Source organism: Uloborus diversus, chromosome 9 (assembly GCF_026930045.1).
Source record: "Uloborus diversus isolate 005 chromosome 9, Udiv.v.3.1, whole genome shotgun sequence".
NCBI lineage: Eukaryota > Metazoa > Arthropoda > Arachnida > Araneae > Uloboridae > Uloborus > Uloborus diversus.
The window spans coordinates 77,006,081-77,026,027 of NC_072739.1; the positions used below are offsets into that span (position 1 = coordinate 77,006,081).

A 19,947-nucleotide genomic window follows, 5' to 3' on the forward strand; every position below is an offset into this window, starting at 1 on the left:
ACTTATAGACTTATATTAGCGGTACCCAACCTACGACCCATGGGCTAAACGTGTCCTGTGGAGCGGATCCGTTCGGCCCGCTTTGTTACGGATCGAAATTCACTTTCTAGAACTTCTTAAAACATCTCCGAAACAATTGTCTGCCAAGGCTGAATTCGGTTAAAACCAGCATGGCAAAAAACCCTTTCTGCCACATTTGTGGCATTGTTTCTGACCGGGACTTCACGTTTTTCGTTTTACAATAAGGGGTCTTTTGTAATCCCGAAATACATCTATGAAATAATTTTTGATTTTTGCGCTTCATTGACTTTGTAACATCTAGCTATATTTGACAGTTGAAATTTCAAGAAACGTTTTATTGTAGAGACTGACTCGTACTGTATGCATCAATTTGTATGAAACTGCAAGAACCAAACATAAAAGTAGTAGAGTTTAAATTGTTCGTTAACTATAAATACAATAAAATCCCCTTGCAACAAACTTAAAGGAACTGCCTATTTTATTCGTTGTGATGGTACTCAAGCGATGTAATAGAAATTAAATTGGACTGGAAATTTATTTCGTTGAAACGGACATTTCTTTGTATTGGTATTCTTTGTAACAGGATTTCACTGCACCTCTGTATTCCTTTTTCAATTTAATCATACTCGGGAAATGCTTAGCATAAAATAGTTTTACTGTTAAAATGATTTAAATATTATGTCCTTCACACTGAATTGCATGATATCTTAATTTTAGGAGGTGGGGAGGACACAGGAGCGTCTAGAAAAGTGCCAGTCAGAACTGCGAAGAGCTCAAGCTGAACTAAGAATGAACCAAGCAGAGCAAGAGAGATCCAGAGGTGAGGTGGAACAGATTCAGGAAAAGCTGGAACGATCTCAAGGGGAAATCTACCGACTAAAAGCAAAGCTGGAGAACGCTCAAGTCGAAAAGGAGAGTCTTCAGGAAGAATACGACAGAGTTCAAGCAGCCGTTTCCCGTTGCCACTCCGAGAGAGATTCTGCACTGACCGAAGCTGAGAAGTTGAGGACTGAACTGGAGAGAGTCCAAACTAATCTGAGCAAAGCTCAGCTGCAGCATGAGAAGACACAAGCTCTCTTGGATAAGGCGCAAATGGACGCTGACCGCATTCAAGAAAAGTTGGACAAGTCCAATGCCGAAGTGAGACGCCTGCAATCGGAGAGAGAACGCGCCCAATGCGAGATTGAGGGTCTCCAGATGCAGCTGAATCAGGTTCAGAACCAGTACCAGAGACTCCAAAAGGACAAGGAAACGTCCCACATCGAGATGGAGAAGTCGAGGGAAAAGGCAGATCGTGCGCAGAGTCAGCTGCAGCGCCTTCAAAAAGAAAAAGAAGTCTTCCACTCTGAGCTAGAGAAATTGCAAGAGAAAATTGACGTCCTCCAAACGCAGCTGAACAAAGCACAAAAAGAGAAGGAAAATGCTCAAGCAGAATTTGAGGTCATCAGGGAGAGACTGGAGAAAACGCAGAACCACCTAGAAAAATACCACGTCGACTACGACACTTCCCAAGCCGAGCTTCGGGTTCTCAGGGAAAAGCAGGAAAAAATGCAACTTCAGCTTCAGAAATCCTCCGAAGACAGGGAACTATCAAGAGCAGAGTACGAAAAGCTGGTAGAAAAGTTGGAAAGAACTCAGAGTGAGCATTATAAAATGCAAACTAAGTATGAGCAAGTGCAAGCAGAATTGGATCGAGTTACCCTGGAGGTAGAAAAATCACACATAATAGCGAATAAAACAAAAGATGATGCCAGGAAATCTTTGGAGGAGTTCGACACCCTGAAAGAAATGTATGCTAGAAACTACTCTCAATTAACAAAAGCAAAAGAAAATGAAGAAAAGATGAGAGTGGAATTGGATCGTAGTCAAATGGAGTTGGAAGTAATGAGGGACAGGCATGAGAAGGCTCAGATAGAACTAAGAAGATTGCAATCAGAGAGAGATAAACTTCAGGCTGATGTAGATCACATATCTATTGAAATGGAAAGAGTTCAAAATCAAGTTGGCAAATCGCAAACTAGTCACGAAAAATCACAAGAAGAGCTTGCTAGGCTGCAAGTAGAAGTGGAAAAAGTGTACGAGAAACTGGATAAATCTCAAACAGAATTGAGACGCGCTCAAACTGAGAAAGATAGAATTCAATCGGAGAAAGAGAATGTGCAAGCAGAATTGGAGCGATATCAATCTCAAATGTCCAGATACCATACGACCCAAGAAAAATCTCAAGGTGAATTCGAAAGAATACGAATTGATTTAGAAAAAGTTAAAGACAAATACGAGAAAGCTATGGTAGAGCTAGAGAAAGCTAATGAGCAGAAAGAAGCCGTCGCAGTTGAAATGCAAAAGTTAAAATCTGATATCGAAAAAATTCGACTGGAAAAAGGTGTTACTTTGCAAGAACGTGAGAAGCACAATGCAGAGATTGAGAGGTTGCACATTGAAGTTGAAAAAGCCAAAGATAAATATGAAACAGCAATGACTGAGCTTAAGAAAATACAAGAGCTGAAATTGAAGCAGACTGATATAGAAACGTTGAGAAGGGAAGCTGAGATGGCACAAGCTAGAGTTGAGAAAGTTATTGTGGCTGAGGATAAATCTAAACAAGAAATTGACAGAGACGCCAAAGACATCGAAAGAATGCGTGACAGGTTGGAGCGAGTTCAAGTCGAGTTACTGAAGACTCGAGACGACAAGGAAGCCCTTGAAAAAGAAGTTAGCACCCTAAAGTTGACATTGGATGAAGTTCGTGGTAAAATGGAAGAACATGTGTTCAGTCAAAAGGAAATTGAATTTCACCAAAACGAAACAGCTCGTCTGAAGCAGCTGTTGAGCAAATCGGAAGCAGAAGTGCAACGAACATTGTCTGAAAACAGCCGCTTGCAGATGGAAGTGGAGCGTTTGAAGCAGGACATGGAAGATTCGGAGGGTTACGCGAAGAAGATGAGAGACTGTCAAGAGAAATTGCAAGCGGAACACGACAGAATGAGAACTGACGTAAAGAAGATGCAGGAGAAGCTGGAATTAGCTCAAAAAGAGCTTCGCAAGATATCAGAAGAAAAAGATGCCCTGTTGAGGCAACTCAAGGAATACGAGGCCGAGATCGAACGCACAAAATCAACCGTTGGACAATCGGTCGAATTCCAAGAAGCAACCCGGTCAGAGGCCGAGAAATACCGAAAGGAAGTCAACCGATTGCAAAATGAGTTACAGCGTATCGAAGGACAATTGCAGGAAACTGTGAATGAGAACCAGGACCTACGAACTGAGCTAGAACGGTCCCTGGATGCTCTTGCCACCATACACAAACAGCTAGAAGACACAAATGCGGACTTGGCCAAAGCCAGGGAGCAGAATAAACAACTGAAAACAGAACAGTTAAAATCCCAGAAGCTATCTGGTAAAGCGACAGCAAACGAGAGAGAAATCGAGGCTCTTCGAAACGATTTGGAGAAGCAGAAGAATGAAACACAGCGATTGCAGCAAGAAAACCAACAATTGAAAAAGCAACTGGAGAAGGCTCAAGAGGAAATCAAGATCAAAGCACAAAAAGAGAAGGAAAATGCTCAAGCAGAGTTCGGGGTGGAAAGAGAGCGATTCCAAGCTCAACTAGAGATGCTGGTGCAAGAATTAGAGAAAAGAGAGGTATTATTTTTTTCATGATATGCATTTATTAGCTAATGGTCACTTGTTTCTTAAACTATAAATACTTATTTTACAAGAGCATTCAGGCTTATTAGCTTTTTAACCACTAGTTTATTAAGTACTATTATGTGAAACGGAAAAATAGCCATATGAAAAAGGCATAATTAATATTAATGCTGTCGAAATAAGAAAATAAATTAATGTACGAGGGCTGTTCAATAAGTAATAAGACTAAATTCATAAAAAATACAAAACAACTTCAATCGTCACAATTTACATATTTTTTTTTTATTTTTAAGAATAACTTCTGAGGGACTAAATACATTTATTCCAACGCTCTGTTCACCTCTTAAAAAATTGTGAACGTTAAGTTTGTGAGAGCTTTTTCAAAACTGCCTCCGTAGAGTTTAAACCTGGTTTGTTGCTTTCAAAATGTTTGCCTCGTAATGGTTTCTTAAGTTGAGGAAACAGCCAGAAACCACTGATGGCAAATAATTCTGCGATTCCCCCTGATGATTATAGTAGCAGTGCTAATCATTGTCTCTGTGATGGACGTTGAAGGTTTTCCCTCACGTTCAATATCTTCCATACTTTGCCTTCCTTAAAAGCTTTATGCCAACAAAATGCCTCCAAACATTGCTTCATCGTTGAAAACTTCACGTAACATATCAAAGATCTCCGATGCCATTTTTGCAGACGAAAAAATTTTAATGTCATAACTTTGTTCCAACTACGCTTCTATTTTGACAACTGTCTGCGTCTTGTAGGCGCCTGACAACAGGCTTCTGTTCAATCACGTGATACCCAAGAACATGAGTCTGTATAAGCCAACTATTGGTAGCTTTTGTTAATACAGACAACAGACATTTTTCATGCCACAGAAAGTAACATTCCAGTGAGTGGTTTCGCGACTGTAAAATTAATCTCATTACCAATTAAACAGCCTACGTATTATGCTTGATATAGGACGATAAAATCTAAAAGATCTTTAATTGTTTCTCTCATCGTGAAATATGTACCTAAACATTTCCCATTTACTCGGTGAAAATTTAAATCTTCATACCTATTATTCCATACTAAATAATCGGAAAAGATGAACTTGTTTGCTGCAATAATAATTTTTAAGCATTTTTTTTCCGTCGGGGAAAATAAAGACGTCAGCGAAAGTCCGACTATTTCCGGTGCATTACTGGTGAAAGTCGACTACCTCCATTTTTAGTCTTTCACGGTGACATAACATTTTATTTAAGTAATTCAAGTTTTTACAAGTAATTTTAATCGTTTTCAAAATTATAATCGTCATATCATTATCATAATCGATCACTTCTTCAGGTGAAACTTTTCATGCGAGGGCTTTGAAATTCTGATCCGCAACCTTTTCGTGTGACGTAAGTGACGTCGTTGTTTTTTAATTGTGCCAAAAACAATGAAAAATAATAATAACTACAAAATTTGTTTCGTTAATAAATTTAACAAATTAATTTCAAGACATATATTTATGGATTTTGGGCATTTTAAACTTATCAAATAATGCAGGTTTTCAAAGATTTCTTTGATTCAAGTCATCAGTTTAATAGTAATATACATTGCTTAAGTTTAGTCATGAAATTAGTTTGTTAATTTTTATTAAGAAAACTAACTTTAAAATTACTATTATTTTCCATTGTTTTTTGGTAACAATAAAAAAGCGAATTTCAAGTATTGTTTAGATCTCGTTCTTTTTAATCTATTTTCTTCATTTAAGTATAGAATTTTGTTGTGACTATGCCTAAGTCAGGTGCAGAAAAAGCAAAAACGTGGCGTGAGGGAAAAACGTGCGGACAATTTATAACGTTTAAAAAAAAAAAAACAGATAAAAGTTCATCTTCTATCCTGTGTCGTTACGACACAGAATTTTTTTTCCTGATTACAGTAAAACTTCACGTTATTTTAAGCATGTGTGTGAGTTTTTACCAGTCTACATATATTATTCCGTGTGTTATTAATTTTTCAAAGCCCAAACTTGTTTTTATGATGTAGATAAAGACAGCATCAAAAAAAAAAAAAAAAAATCCGCATAAAAAAAAAAAAAAAATTAAAAAAAAAAACGTTCGAAACTTTACATGTAGCTGCAAAAAGTTGTTTTCACAACACAGTTTAAAAAAAAAAATATGCGGTGGATAGGAACCACATAAAAAAAGTTTCTCGTAGAAAATAACCCAAAAACTTACGAACTAACTACAATGTGCTTCTTTAAACGAAATCAAAATGAACCAAATGACGATAATTTTGCCGAATAGTCAGACGCAATTTCCCGAATAAGAAAAATTTTGGGAGGTCACAGTGACCTCCCATCGGTGTGCCCCTGTCGCTACTGGAAAATACTACAAAAAATCGTAAATTGAGTCCTTATTGGATTAAAAATTTCACATACCGCACAAAAAAAAAATTGCACAAAAAATTGCACAAAAACGGGTTTGAGTGTACTCTTCTGATCACCCAGTTAATATGACATCGGATCGATATATATGTGCATATACTGTCTAACCACGGATTGTATGGAAAGGCAAACATCCGGTTTACACGCGGAAATGGAAGCATCTATTAGTTTTCAGGGATGTCGGATTTTGCAGATGTATGTTAGCCTCTAAATTAAGCAGAGTCTCATTCAAATGAGCGAAACGCGCGCATAAAATTTTTATTTTTCCCCTCATTCAGATGGAGTCGCCTTAACTGGATGTTTGCCAATTCCATACAATCCATGGTCAAACAGTAGCAAGATTCTTTAATGCTCCTTTAACTGTTTGCAGTCCGAACTTCATGCTCTTCAAGGACAGAAAGGAAAGATGGAAGCTCAACAAGATGCGGAACTTTCTGCCTTGCGTAAGCAGCTTGATGAAAAGCAGAGAGCGCAAGAAGAAACAGAGAAAAAGCTTAAAAAAAGGAAAGAGAAATTAGATCAAATGGAACAGCAACTTAAGCAGGTATCGTCCTATATATTGACCGTATGCATTTTGGATTAGCACGGTTTGCACAATGATTTTTCAAGAAGTAATCCTCATATATATAATAGCTAATATCACTGAGTGACGTCACCAGCAATGAAACTGGCGATATAGCATGCGTTACGGTATTATTTGATTGTTGAAGTACCAAAAATTCAGTAAGCTGTTTATAACTTGATAAGATTTTTCGGCAATATTTGACATGCAAGGAAATGTTTTATTTTGACAAGGCTGAACTGGATCTGGTAATATAACAGTTCTACTGGTAAAACTGTCATTTTAGGAGAATGAAGAAACGAAAAAGTGGTCAACAATGAACGCTTTCTACTGGGGTTCCTCGTTAATACACCGGAGTTAGGGTTAAAATTTCAACTATCAACGTATCACCAAACAGGCAACTGCTTCGTTCGAATATAGAAGTAATTTTAACCGTTATACCTTAATGGGCGGTTTTCTAATCCTCAAAGATGACGCTTTAAATTTGCAACTATATGTATCATATTCTTTCCTTAATATTTCCAGGTAGCATAGGTATTGTTTAAACGTTTTCAAGTGCTTTTCACAATATTGATAGGCATTTTACAACATTCATTAAATGAAATTGCTACTTGAGCTCATTATTACTAATTTAATTATTCCAGTTTTTGGTAAAGTGAAGAAGGACGCGGCGGATTGAGAATAGATCGGTTGTAAAAGGTGCACCACTCCGAAAACTGCTCACAAGTTAATATACCGCCGCATTCCGCAAGAATGGGTGAATCCCCTAAAGTATACCGCTGAAAGCGTTGTATACGCAGAGCTGCCAACTTTTGAAAATTTAAAATCGTAGCAGAGTTTTGCAGTGTGGGGGGGGGGGGGCGTGACCGCTGCCACAGATTTAAACAGTGAGGAATTGTCAACAGTATAAAGAACAACAACAAAAAAAAAAGATACTGAACAAATTTCAAATATGATACAGAAAATATTAAAACGGAATAAAAAAAAAAATTGTATTCTTCACAGAATTTTGACAGTTTTTTGACGAAGATTCAACGACTGGATCAGCGTCACGATCTAAAGACCGATCCATCTTTACTCCATGCAACTTTCGAAGAGCGATGCTTGTTGCGCAGAGACCGTCAGCACACGCGTGTAGAAGTTTGATTTTCTGAACTTACCGGTTTAATTTTCATGCTGGTTTTTTTTTTCATTTTGGAATTATAAATTTAAAAAAATAAAAAATCGTAATATTTGGACCCGCTATCGTAGCGTCGTAGTTTAAAGCTGTAATTCGTACAAACTACGATCTTTTCCTAGCAGTTGGCAGCTCTGTGTGTACGAATAAGCAGCAGGCGGCTTAGGCGAGCCGTCCTAGGCGGCGAGACTGAAGTGTCCGCCGTAGTACACCGCCAAAGGCGGTTGTCTGGCCGCCATGGCGACAACTTTAAATTAAGTCTTGACTTTTCCAAAACATTGTGAAAAAACATTCTTTTGTTGGGCTTTTCTCAAAGCAGAATGAAAAAAAAAAGTACTGAACTGTAGTTACTTCGTTGTAGTATTCACCTCTAAATTTCGCACTGCTTCATTAGTAATTATCTCTTCACCCTTCCAGGCGGAATCTATGAAAGGTCGCGCCCCGGCGGGACAGGTGGCCGAACTGCAGAGAAAGAACGAGGAGCTGCAGAAAGAGTTGAACGTTTTGAAGGAGGAATCCAACAGGTCGCAGTCGGAATTAGCAAGATTGCTCCAAATCATGTCCACCTCGGAAGAGGAAAAATTTGCCTTGAACCAACAGATCAGTAACTTGCAGCAGTAAGTATTCCTCCACTCAGATTTTACTTTCGATTCGACAGGCCAAGACCATGACGCACAACCCACAAAATCAATTTGTCACGATAGTACAATAATCTAACATTTATTTTCTTATGGCATTACTTTGAGCTCCTTTGGTAAAGGTTAGGATTTGATTTACCAATAGGCTTAAGGGACCGAACTTCGAAGCCTAACCTCGGAGGGAGTGGGTTAAAATTACTGACCGTATGGAATGTTATAACAAAATATGATTTCAATTTGTTTATTATGATATGAAAAACCAGCAATGATGCATGTAGTACATAGCTATGTGCCTTCAGCATAAAAACAGCCCTTTTTTGGCATGCACTATTTTGTTTAAGTAGTTTACACCCACATCAAATCCTTTGCCGTTGCATATGCAATGCCATAAAAAGTATGGTTGCAGCTCAACAGCATTCTTTCGATCGTACTGTTAAAGGGGGATCCGACCAGGGCTAAAATAACACTCCGCCAGTTCGTGCCCCAGCACAGAGTAAAAATTTTAGGGGCACAAAATTACCAAATCAAAACGAGAAAAATATTATAACCAAGTGCCTGCGAAAAAAAATGTAAAAAGTTCTCCCAGAAATTTTTTAAATACAATAACAACTCAATTATACATAATAATGACTTAATATTTTTCAAAGCAATTCGCCAGTTATAGAAACAAAGGGGGAAGGGCTAGGGGGAGATTTTCTTATCATAATATAATAAAATGTTTCATTGAGCAATTTATGAAGCATCTTTAAAAAAAAAAAAAAATCAACAGTCAAAACTACCTTTTTGTACCTCAAAAGTTGGTTCTTTTTTATTCACTTAAAGCATTGCTGTAGTTCAAAAGGGGAAATAGAAGGCTCCTTCTGCAAATGAAATGCGCGAAACCTCTTTATTTACTCGATAGAAAGTCGTACTCTGAAGCATGACATAAAAGGGGTTAGTTTTCCATGCACTGTTGACTAAATACGGATAATTAAAAATTATTTCAATAGAAGAAGAATAGGATCGTCAACACTCCACTTTTTCTGAAAGGGATCCATCGTTAAACAAAAAGGGTAACAAAAGGAATCCATCATTAAAAAATACCAAAACTTTTTTTCGGTAAAAAGTGAAAAAAAAAAGATGCAAGTTTAAAATAATATTAAGTAATCTATCCGAGAAGCTATGTGTTACTTAGATAAACGAACCAAAAGCCGCTCAGATGCAAGTTTCAAACATTTTTAAACGAAAGAAAAGTTCATTGTTATATTGAAATACAATGAAATCCCGTTACAGCTAACTCCAAGGCACCGATAAAAAATTTCGTTTCAACGGAAACATTCTTTATTTTTGTAAAAGTATTAATCTTTCAAAACTGCACTCTAATATAATTGAATATCCAACATTTACCGTACCTAACGATTTGAAACATAATTTAAAATGTCATTCATTCTGAATTTAAAAAATATATTGAACACTGAACTTTTACTCATTGGTTGTCTTCACAAAAGTGTTATCTTGCACGAGATTTGGTCCCAGGGGACACTATTAAAGATTCAAATTTGTGAACGTCATTTATACTGACCACAAGAGAGGTTGAAAACTTGCTAACCCTCTTGCAAATTGTGCCTTACGTTTAGTGCCAAAGTCTGATTTTTGTTGTCACACATCAACTTACGTTTCAGTATGAACGGATTTCTACTTTGAATGTCTCTATTTCGAAAGTGCAAGTGAAGTTTTTCTATTTTGACTTGTGAAAATTTTTTTTAGTTTCCAAAAACAACTTTAAGAAAAATATTCAAACTGACGTCGCGAAAAACATTTCCTTTTAACGAATTTTGAAAAAAAATCGCTTCGTTGAAACGAGATTTTTTTATACATTATTTTAATAGATTTTAAAACGAGACCGAACATTTTGTTCGTCGTAATGAATATTTTGTTGTATCGGTATTCGTTGTATCAGGATTTCCTTGTATCCGGGGAACTTTAGTGCAAAAAAAAATATGCAAATGGGAAAATAAACATGATAGTTTCTGAGGGAACTGCTGAAATATTTCTATTTCTGTGTTTACTTCTCTTTTAACTTTAAGATAAAATATCTTTATGAAAATATCAGTCAAATGAAGAAAAATATCAGAGACGCTGGGATACGTGTTTCAAACAGAAGTAAAGTTAAAACAAAGAAAAAGAGAGAGTTTGAGAGTTAAAGTATTGTAATGAAAATCCACTCTAGTAATTTTTAAATGGGGCTCAGGTAAAAAAAAAAATCGGAAGTTAAAACAAGATTTTTTTAGGCGAGTCAAGAGGCACAATGATTAAAATAAGACGAAATGGCAAAAATGATCACAGGTACCACAGAAAAAAAATCAGTTCAAAACAAAGAAATTTCTTATTGCCGCTGTAGAAGTTTGAATTCGAATCAATAAAAATATTCGAGTGAAAATTAAAACTTTCAGAAAAAAAAAGCCGGTGAGGATTTACCACATTAAAAAAAAATAAAAATGTAATAGAGAATTAGAGTTAGTCAAAAGAGGAGGAGAGAAATGTTCATCGCACCTAATCCGCTCTTTTTATGTCCCCAAAGAAATCATAATGTTGCACATTTAGAACTTCAATCTAAGAAAAACTCCCCTTTGCTTCTCACTGCCTCATATAAGTATTTTGGTGGAAAAAATTCCAGAGTATGTAATTATGTAAACATATAAAATTATCAGTTTGAATTGTATTTCGTTTTAAAATCCAACATGCTACTACTATAATACCACCATCAAATGAAAAATTTGTATTCTTATTGCGGCATTTAACTGGAAGTACAAGGCTATTCCGGCTATATAGTCCGAAACGTTAGAAATTTCATCTATTACAAAGTTTGTGATTTATAGTTTATGTTTTGTAAAGTTTCCTCTTGGGATTTCATTCACTTCCCTATTTTCGAACTGAAACTACCTGGAAATACATTCTGTGTTTTGAATATTTTGACCGCATTTCGTCACTTTGTTCCAGACAACTGAAGGACGCTCAAGTGAGCAACGTACGAAGAGGACCACAAGGAGGTGGTGGATCTCAAACATTGCCAATGCCGATTCGAAGGCCAGAACCGGACAACAAAGATCCATCAAAACAACCTCAAGTGAGTATAATTGGAGTCATATCATACGCCCTAACATTTACCTTCCCCCCTCCCCCCACGCTTCATATGTTTAACACATTGACTGCGTCGTCGACAGCCTGTATATGGACTCCCTGCGCTAAGCTAATTATTTGAAACAATTTGAAGGAAAACAGTTCTATTTGACTTTTTCATGAATAATACAGCATACAATGAAGGTCTACAGGAGCAGGCTCAGGGTTGGTGAAATTAGTCTCTTCGTTGTCGATCTCCCTGTCGCTGAAGTTGCAACTGTCCCTGTCACTGTCATCATCGTCAACTAGTTCATCATCCGATAAAGTAATATATTTCACTGCATCTTCGAAGGACATATACTTACGTTTGCTCATTTTACTCTTTTATTTACTCACAGACCACAGCATAAAAAACTCGCGCGCTACCTCGTTTGATCGCGTGCACGCCTGCTTGCATCAGAAAATGTTTTCACAGCAAACGCAGTAGTTCTTGTGTTCTCTTTTTGAACCTTGTCTAAATGTTCGTCTATGCGCGGCAGAACACCCAGGAAAGCCAATGGAACCCGCTGAAAAAATATAGCAACGTGTTGGCTGGAAGACGAGTTATCTCGTCCCTAGCGCATACAGCATAATTCTGGAGGACGAGTTATCTCGTTCCTAGCAGTCAATGTGTTAAGGCTAATAGCATGAAAAACATCTAATACATGCAATATCATGAAGTATTTATGTTGATTGGTTTGATTGAGTTTTTTTTTGGCGCAAGAACCTTACTAGGCTATACTGCGCAAGCGATTGTTGAGTAGTTGCTGAAACATGCGTATGCAATTTCCATAACAAGGTTGTGTATAAATTTGGAGGGAGGGGGGAATCCGCTTTTGGTTTTAGAGCGAGTGGGAGGAAAACGTTGTTTGAATAAATTATGATTGAGCTTTTAACTTTTTTTTTTGGTAGCTTCAGACAATTTTTTAAATATAGATTTAGCTGGTTTGATAATTAACTTATGATATACAATGTAGAATTATTTGGTCTAATCATATTAAATAGCTATTTTTCGAAAATTTTAGTGTTTTTAATCACAAGCACCTACGGACACAAATAATAATATTATGAAATATTATTTTGTAATAATATTATAAAATCTATGCAAGTGCTGAGAAAATCGCCAGGAAAAAAGAGCCAAAAAAGTATTTTTTGTTATGGAGCAAAAGACATAAAACTTCAAGAATTTTGAAAAACTAATCAAAACAAACACATAAACGAAGTTTTAAATTTTGAGTGACGAGCCGAAAGGAATAACTGAGAAATAATTTAGAGTAAGATAAAAGAACGTCAGCAAAACAAAAACAAGACATAAACAAGGACATAAGAAACAGCACTAAATCAAAGACAAAAAGTCAGTCTCCTGAAGGAAGGGGAACAATTTGGGATAGGAGAAGTCCCCTAGGAGTTCCTTCAGAGATGAATGGAGCTGAATGAAAAATCTAAAACGAATATGATTGAAAATTTGACAAACGGAGAAGATATGCAACACTGTTTGATTGATATTGCATGTGTTGCATATTGGAGTAGATTCGCGGCAAAAAAGATGTTTGTGGGTGAATCTCGTATGACCAATACGAAGATGGGCTATTACAACTTGTTCTCTTCTGCTGAAATATTTATGATATTGCTGAACAAATACATTTAGCTATAAATTTACATTTTCTCTTGTTTCTATCATCTTTCTATTCATCCTCAATTAAATACGTAAATTTATGAATGCCAACATGCATTATTATTTCTATACCGTTTCATTCTAACCAAATACATATTGTCAGATTCATTCATGATAAGGGTTTTGACCGTTCACTTCATGCTGTTCAAATGTTTTCAAATTCAAACATTTCGGCGAAACATCCACAACTAATCCAAGAATCAAAAGTGAATAGGTAAAGAATAGATAATTATTTAAAAAATTAAAAAAATGTTACCTTTCTACGGCTGTCAGAAAAGTATTTCCGACCAAATTTATTAATTTTTGAATAGTCATAGTTAACAATTTACGCTGTCTGCATCAGATAGAACCAATTCCAAATTATGTATATTTACATTTAACTTTGTTATTCTAAATGACCTAAATGAATTATTTATCTAAAACCAATCTTGTTTTTCAAAATATTTTAATGTACCATTAATACACTCTTAAAAATAAATTTCAGTGCTTCACCCCAAGAACTAGCAAAATTTAACTTTAACCTAGCTATATTTAACCGATTTTTTGGCAAAATATTGAACTTTATTTCAACAATGTAGAAGGAAAATGACATTAAAAAATGCTTTAAAAATATATGTAAGCAATTGGGTTGTTTCCCATCTTACAAAAAAAAAAAAAATCTGAACCGCATGGTCGAAAAAGGGAGGGGGGAGTTACTTTTTTTTCTTAATTTTCACTTATTTTCTCTCTTAAAAAACAGTCTAAACTTTCAGTCGCTGTTTTATTTTCGCTACTGACGTCACAAGTGAACAAGCCACTAGGGTAACCTGAACAAAGTTTCAAGACATTGGCAAACTTCGCGAAATGAAAATTTTATTTTACTAACAGTTCTTGTTCCGCTAATGCTAACAGCGAAAAATCACAAAAAAGCGATATCTTGCCAAAAAAGACAACCACCCGCTCCGATTCAAGATGGCTACCTTCACTTGTGACGTCACACTATAAAACATTTTGTTTAGAACTCTGCATTTTGAAAATTAGAAATTAAACGTTGGGAAAATAAAAGTATTTTCTGGCTCTATGTTATTATTATTATTATTGCTATTTTGCTTATTCTATCAATTTCCCCCGTTGCAAACTTCCGGCTCATTGCAAAAATAATTTTTTAAAATGTTTATTCTTGGCGAAGATTTAAAGTTTGTTGTTTGTGTTCTTTTCAGGGAACGGGACCGACCAGTTTCTTCTCAAGCTTCTTCTGATGCGTGTTGAGTTGCTCTTTGCACAATGGACCATACTTAGTTCCAGCAGACATTATTTTTCATTACCTACGGTACTGCCATGTGAACAGTAGCGGATATCACTCTTCGCCCCTGTTCTGTGTTTTTACTTCTTTGTTATATAATAATATCTCACAGCAAATAAAACACGAGCCGCGCATGTTGGTTGTCAAATCATCGGTGCCTTCTATATTAACGATTCTACTTCTCGAAGATGGCTAGGCATTTTTCCGATTCAGCCCTCCTTTCGTTCCAAAAGCAGCAAAGACTCTCTGTCTGTCTCTCTTTCTCTCTCACTCTGTCTATCTCTCGCTTCTTTACTCCCTCAGTGTTGCCATGTGTCGTAGTGACTCAAGGGGGTCGTCTTCATATCCGGACCATCCTTCGTGTGCCAATTTTGCTCTGTCACCACACTCTTTGTCCAGCTGCGCTGACCACAGCGGGCTGTCGTTCCTAAGGTTCGCTGTCCAAAGGAGGTGAGAATCTGCCTGATGCCCTGCGCTGAGGATACGTTGACATCAGGTGAGCAACAAGTGCTTCGGTTTATTACTATTTACATTTTATTAACCCATTTGTTGACCATCCACAGAACTGAAATTTAACTAGGATAACTAGGGTAACGGCACCAGTAACAGACAGGGTTCAGTAACAGATAGTCGTAAGTTTGGATTCAAATAATAAGAATTTTAGGCGGGTAAAACTAACGTTGCTGCAATCCATGAATACGGTGTAACCTTCTATTGTTATCGGAGTGAATTTTATGAGCCAGGTGGTGTTTAAAGTCAGTGGTAGAAGGTTATGAACAGCCACCACGAGGTCTGCCGGTGTTTCATGTTCATTTGAATTTAATAAGGTTTTAGATCCAAAAATAAAGAACTCTTTTGCACATTTTGAAGAGAAAAGGGAAATTCTGTACATTACTCATCCTTTCCTCATCCTATGTGTTTCTGGGTATTATCAGAATTTTCAGTGTCTGTTACTGGGGATCGGATCTTTTTCCGAAATTGAGCAAATATAAATAGAATTAACTTATTCAGAGGATTCAAAAGCAGCTAAACGTTGGATGAGGTGTAGTTTCATGAGAAAAAAATAGTTTTAAAAGTCTAATGACATAAAAAGGCTAAGAAAATTGAGTTAACCTGAGAGCGACTTCTTAAGCATGTCTGCTAAATACTGGTGCCGTTGCCCTGTAGCATGATTTTAATTTGGGATCTTGTTGGTCTAATCGGTAAAGCGTCGAACTCGTTACCAAAGGTCCTTGGGCTCGATGCTAGCTGGTCGATGCTGGATGGTCATCCGTGTTTGTTAACGGAGACTGGGTCAATTAAAATGTGTCGTAGTCGCAAAGTCCACTTAGTGAATCAATACGTCTGGGGGTGCTGGGCCATGGATTGCTCGCCTTTTGGTTTGGATTAAAAAAACAGAGCTGTCTTCAAGGCCTCGTCCTAACGGTTAAACCACAAATAGTGCTAAAGTCTGACCGCGAAGATTTGGCTCTTGGATCTGATTTGTTTCAGAATTGTCCATTTTCGTGAAGGGGCTATATGGAGAGGAAAGTTGGAACGGAATTTGCAATTGCGTCATTGGTTTCAAATTTTGAATACGTCACTTTGGAATTTAAGAAATTAGCCAAAGTGGTAAAAATTTTAATTTTGTACGGCCAAAGCATATGTCTTATTGAACATGTTACATCCTATGTAAATGGGGGAGTCTTGGTTTTACTCTTTCAGCAGCCATTAGTCAGAGATAACAACGCCTCCTGCAATTCATTTGAATTTAAAATTGGCGAGAGTAGGGTTGCAATAAAGAATGCAAAGCTTGTCATTTTTCCTTTTTCGCCAATTCAATGCAGTCATTGCTGCAATTTAATCCTTTTAGGTCTAAATAATCACATAATGAAAATAAACTAGGAGTATTTTTTTCCCATATAGCCAAACTGGTGCTAAGTTCCAAAATATGGCACGTGTCCTTTCTTCCTTCTGTACCTATTTTAAGGAATGAACTCGTTTTCTCAAATGATTGACAATATCCCTTGTCAATCATATGAGAAAACGAGTATATTCCAGACTGCCACTTAGTTATGTATATCCCAACAAAACATAAATGTGAAAAAGAAGCCAAGTTCGTTCGAAATGAGGTTTGAGGTATAGACGGTGTCACCGACAAAAAATAGTTCAGATCTAAACGGTTACCAAGTTCCATAGCAGTTCCACATATATGTTGGATTTTCCCATGTTCTTCAATTCATTTAGAAAACAATTTTTTACTTTCTTTGATAATGGATTTTAAACTTGCGGCAAGTTCTAGTCATCGCTATTTTTTTTTTTCAAACTTGCCAAGTTTTAAATCCAATATCAAAGAAAGTAAAAAATTGTTTTCTAAATGAATTGAAGAACATGGGAAAATCCAACATCTATGTGGAACTGCTATGGAACTTGGTAACCGTTTAGATCTGAACTATTTTTTGTCTGTGACACCGTCTATACCTCGAACCTCATTTCGACCGAACTTGGCTTCTTTTTCACATTTATGTTTTGTTGGGATATCATTACTTTTTTAGAAGCTAAATCAAAGGTTATGTTCTAATTTAGACGATTATAAATGCAAAAGCGTATAGAACTATATGATTTCCTTTTTTTCCCCTGCTTTTACGGTTCACTGGTTTGCGGTTTCTCTTTATTAGAAGTTTTGAAGATATTTTGATAGCTGGGGACTTGGTGCGATCGCCAATTTTAGGCAGTAATCGTCTGTTTTTCCCATTTATCAGCAAGGTCAAAGTACATTAGTTCTTGGTCTTTGACGTCCTCAGATTTGTCGACAATAAGGAAAATTGCTGACTCATCTCAAAATCTGTCTGGAATTTATTGTTCAGGTGGATAATCATAACGTCGATCGTAAAATATGCAGAATTGGCGAAAATATTTCTCAAATGTTGAAATTATTGCTGCCATTTTTGCTCCTTCTGTAAAATTTTGCATTTAATTGAGATCTAAAAATTTTATAAATTTTAAAGCTGGTTATTTTTTATTTTAAAGGCCTAGCTCTAGATTTGCAATTTTAATTATTTGATGGATCATTTTTCATTTTAGCGGAATTTAAAGTATCGTTTAAAGCCCCATTTTGGTTAGAAATTTAATTGTTAATTTAAAACATCAACAACCTTGTTTTGGCAACGTTTGACGAGCCCTTTTATTTTGATTCATTTGGCGAAATATTTTGTAATCGCGCGGTAAAGTGATTACGCCGTGCTCATAAAAAATAGCGTAATTTTTTGCTACTTTAATGTAGTTTTTTTTTTTTTTTTTGACTTTTTAGATTTTTCCCGGGGATATTTCGATAATTGGGAATTTGGCGCGGCCGTCTCATTTTTGGCGTAAATAATTTCATTTTGCTAACCCTGCTGATTTATAGTAACCCTATGTGAATACATGTTTCCAATCTCTTTGCATAGAAAAATACCTCTCGCGCAGGCGCTGGAGCTCAAAATTGAAGCCAATGAAGAAAGATCGCCAGATTCCCAATTATCGAAATATCCCCCTTTTCCCTTTACATATGCATGAAAATCTATCTTTATGCTAAGTTTCAAGTATGTGAGACACTTGGAAGTTCGTAAACATTTTGATGAGTGAGTGAGTCAGTATTAAAAATGATACTTTTCAGATCTTAATAATTCCATAACTGTAAGAGGTACACTCATGAAATTTAGGATTTTAGGTCTACTATGCAGCTCTATTAGGCATAAAAAATTTCAAGCACGTAGATTTAACAGTTTTTGAGAAATGAGGGGATCAAAAGCAGCTTGAAATGGTTCGTGTAAGATACACACTGGCAGATGTGTCGCCTGATTTCCGAACTTGGCTGACACACTGCCGTGTGTCTAAATATATTTTTGCAGTTGTCTGTATCAGATTTTTTTCTGAAGGCTAAAAGTAATATTAGATATTTTCAACAGCCGATAGCATAAGCACTGTTTATGTAGCCAATCTTGTCCCAATTAATAATTTTGATGCTGCATCACTAGATGAAAATGGCCTTTTAGAGGCTCCGTCGTATATATTGAAAATAAAAGTGGAAAACATAACTTTGGACTACATTAGAAAAATTGCTAAAGGAATCAGTTATTGAGATAAATTGATTTTATTTATTTTACTGAGCACTTCTTTAACTTTACTTTTCTGAGTGTGTTTTCAACTGTTTTCCTGAGAATTTCGTTTCGTTAACTTTACTTTGCTGAATCAAGCAAGCTGTGTGTGTGTGTGTCTGTGAGCGTTTCTATAACTTTACTTTCCTAAACGTTTCTTTAACTTTATTCTCCTGAGCAATTCCGTATTTTTACTTTTCCGAGCGCTTCTATATTTTTATTTTATTGCGCATTTCTTTAACTTTATTTTCCTGAGCGTTTCATTATTCTTACTTTACTTAGCGCTTCTTTAAATTTATTTTTCTGGCCGTTTTTTCAACTGTTTTCCTGAGCATTTAGTTTCGTTAACTTTACCTTGCTGAACGGTTCTATAACTTCACTTTCCTGAGCAATTAGGTATTTATTCATACTTTCCTGAGCTTTTCTTCAACTTAAGTTTTCTGAGAGTTTCTTTAATGAATTGAACTACGTGAATCAAGTTAAAACGAATACCAAAATTATCAACTATTCAGCGCATGATGATTTGATTATTACGAGACGCTCCTTCATCGCTTGCTTTAGCATTATTCAAAAGATTATATATAGAGGGGAATTTTTGTTAAAAATTTATTTGTAAATATCTCGGTATACATCTAAGTACAGCTTTAGGTTTAATGCAAAAATCTATGTAATACAACTAAACAAACTTGTTATGTCTAAAATTTAATGGTTTTTCTTATTTTCTTTCAGGTCGTTCTTTGTACATTATAATGAACTATCCTGTGCTATATTAAGGGAACGAAATACTTGAGAAATTTGGTACCAATACTTGATTTTTCCTGTGCCTATCTATTACATCTTTTTCGTTCCTGCATAAATCAAATTAACATTTGTTGAAAATTTAAAGTTTCTCAGGAATGAATTCAAGAAATGGTTCTGCTAAGTTCTGAAAACATTTGAATTACATTATTTCTTTTGGAAGCAAGTGGAAACTGTTTTAAAGCTATGCCGTTGACAAATGAATTTTACAATTGAATCACCCTCAAAATCAGCTTCAGGAAATCTCAATCTTTCCAGCCAAATGATCTACGTATATTTAAAAATATATTTATTTAATCCTGAGTTTTAAGTTAGTTCTAAACTCTTTAGTAATTTACATTGAAATTTATTTTTGCATCGCCAAACTTTAATATTGTATTATCGGCAGTGTCAAAAAGATTTTTTTGATATTTTTTAAATGTAAAAAAAGTATGCAAACGGCATACTACTATGATAAAACTTTCTTTAAGCAAACTGAAA

General features: G+C 35.9%; 1 protein-coding gene across 1 annotated transcript in view; it reads left to right on the forward strand.

Annotated features, from left to right (window-relative positions):
* Positions 1 to 14,571, forward strand: part of LOC129229658 (trichohyalin-like) — a 131,213-nt gene extending 116,642 nt beyond the window's left edge. The window contains exons 12-16 of the mRNA XM_054864017.1: positions 739 to 3,663; positions 6,453 to 6,626; positions 8,239 to 8,438; positions 11,439 to 11,565; positions 14,472 to 14,571. Of these exons, the coding sequence (XP_054719992.1) occupies positions 739 to 3,663; positions 6,453 to 6,626; positions 8,239 to 8,438; positions 11,439 to 11,565; positions 14,472 to 14,510 (3,465 nt within the window). The 3' untranslated portion in view covers positions 14,511 to 14,571. The remainder of the gene's footprint in view (positions 1 to 738; positions 3,664 to 6,452; positions 6,627 to 8,238; positions 8,439 to 11,438; positions 11,566 to 14,471) is intronic.
* The last annotated feature ends 5,376 nt before the right edge of the window (positions 14,572 to 19,947 follow it).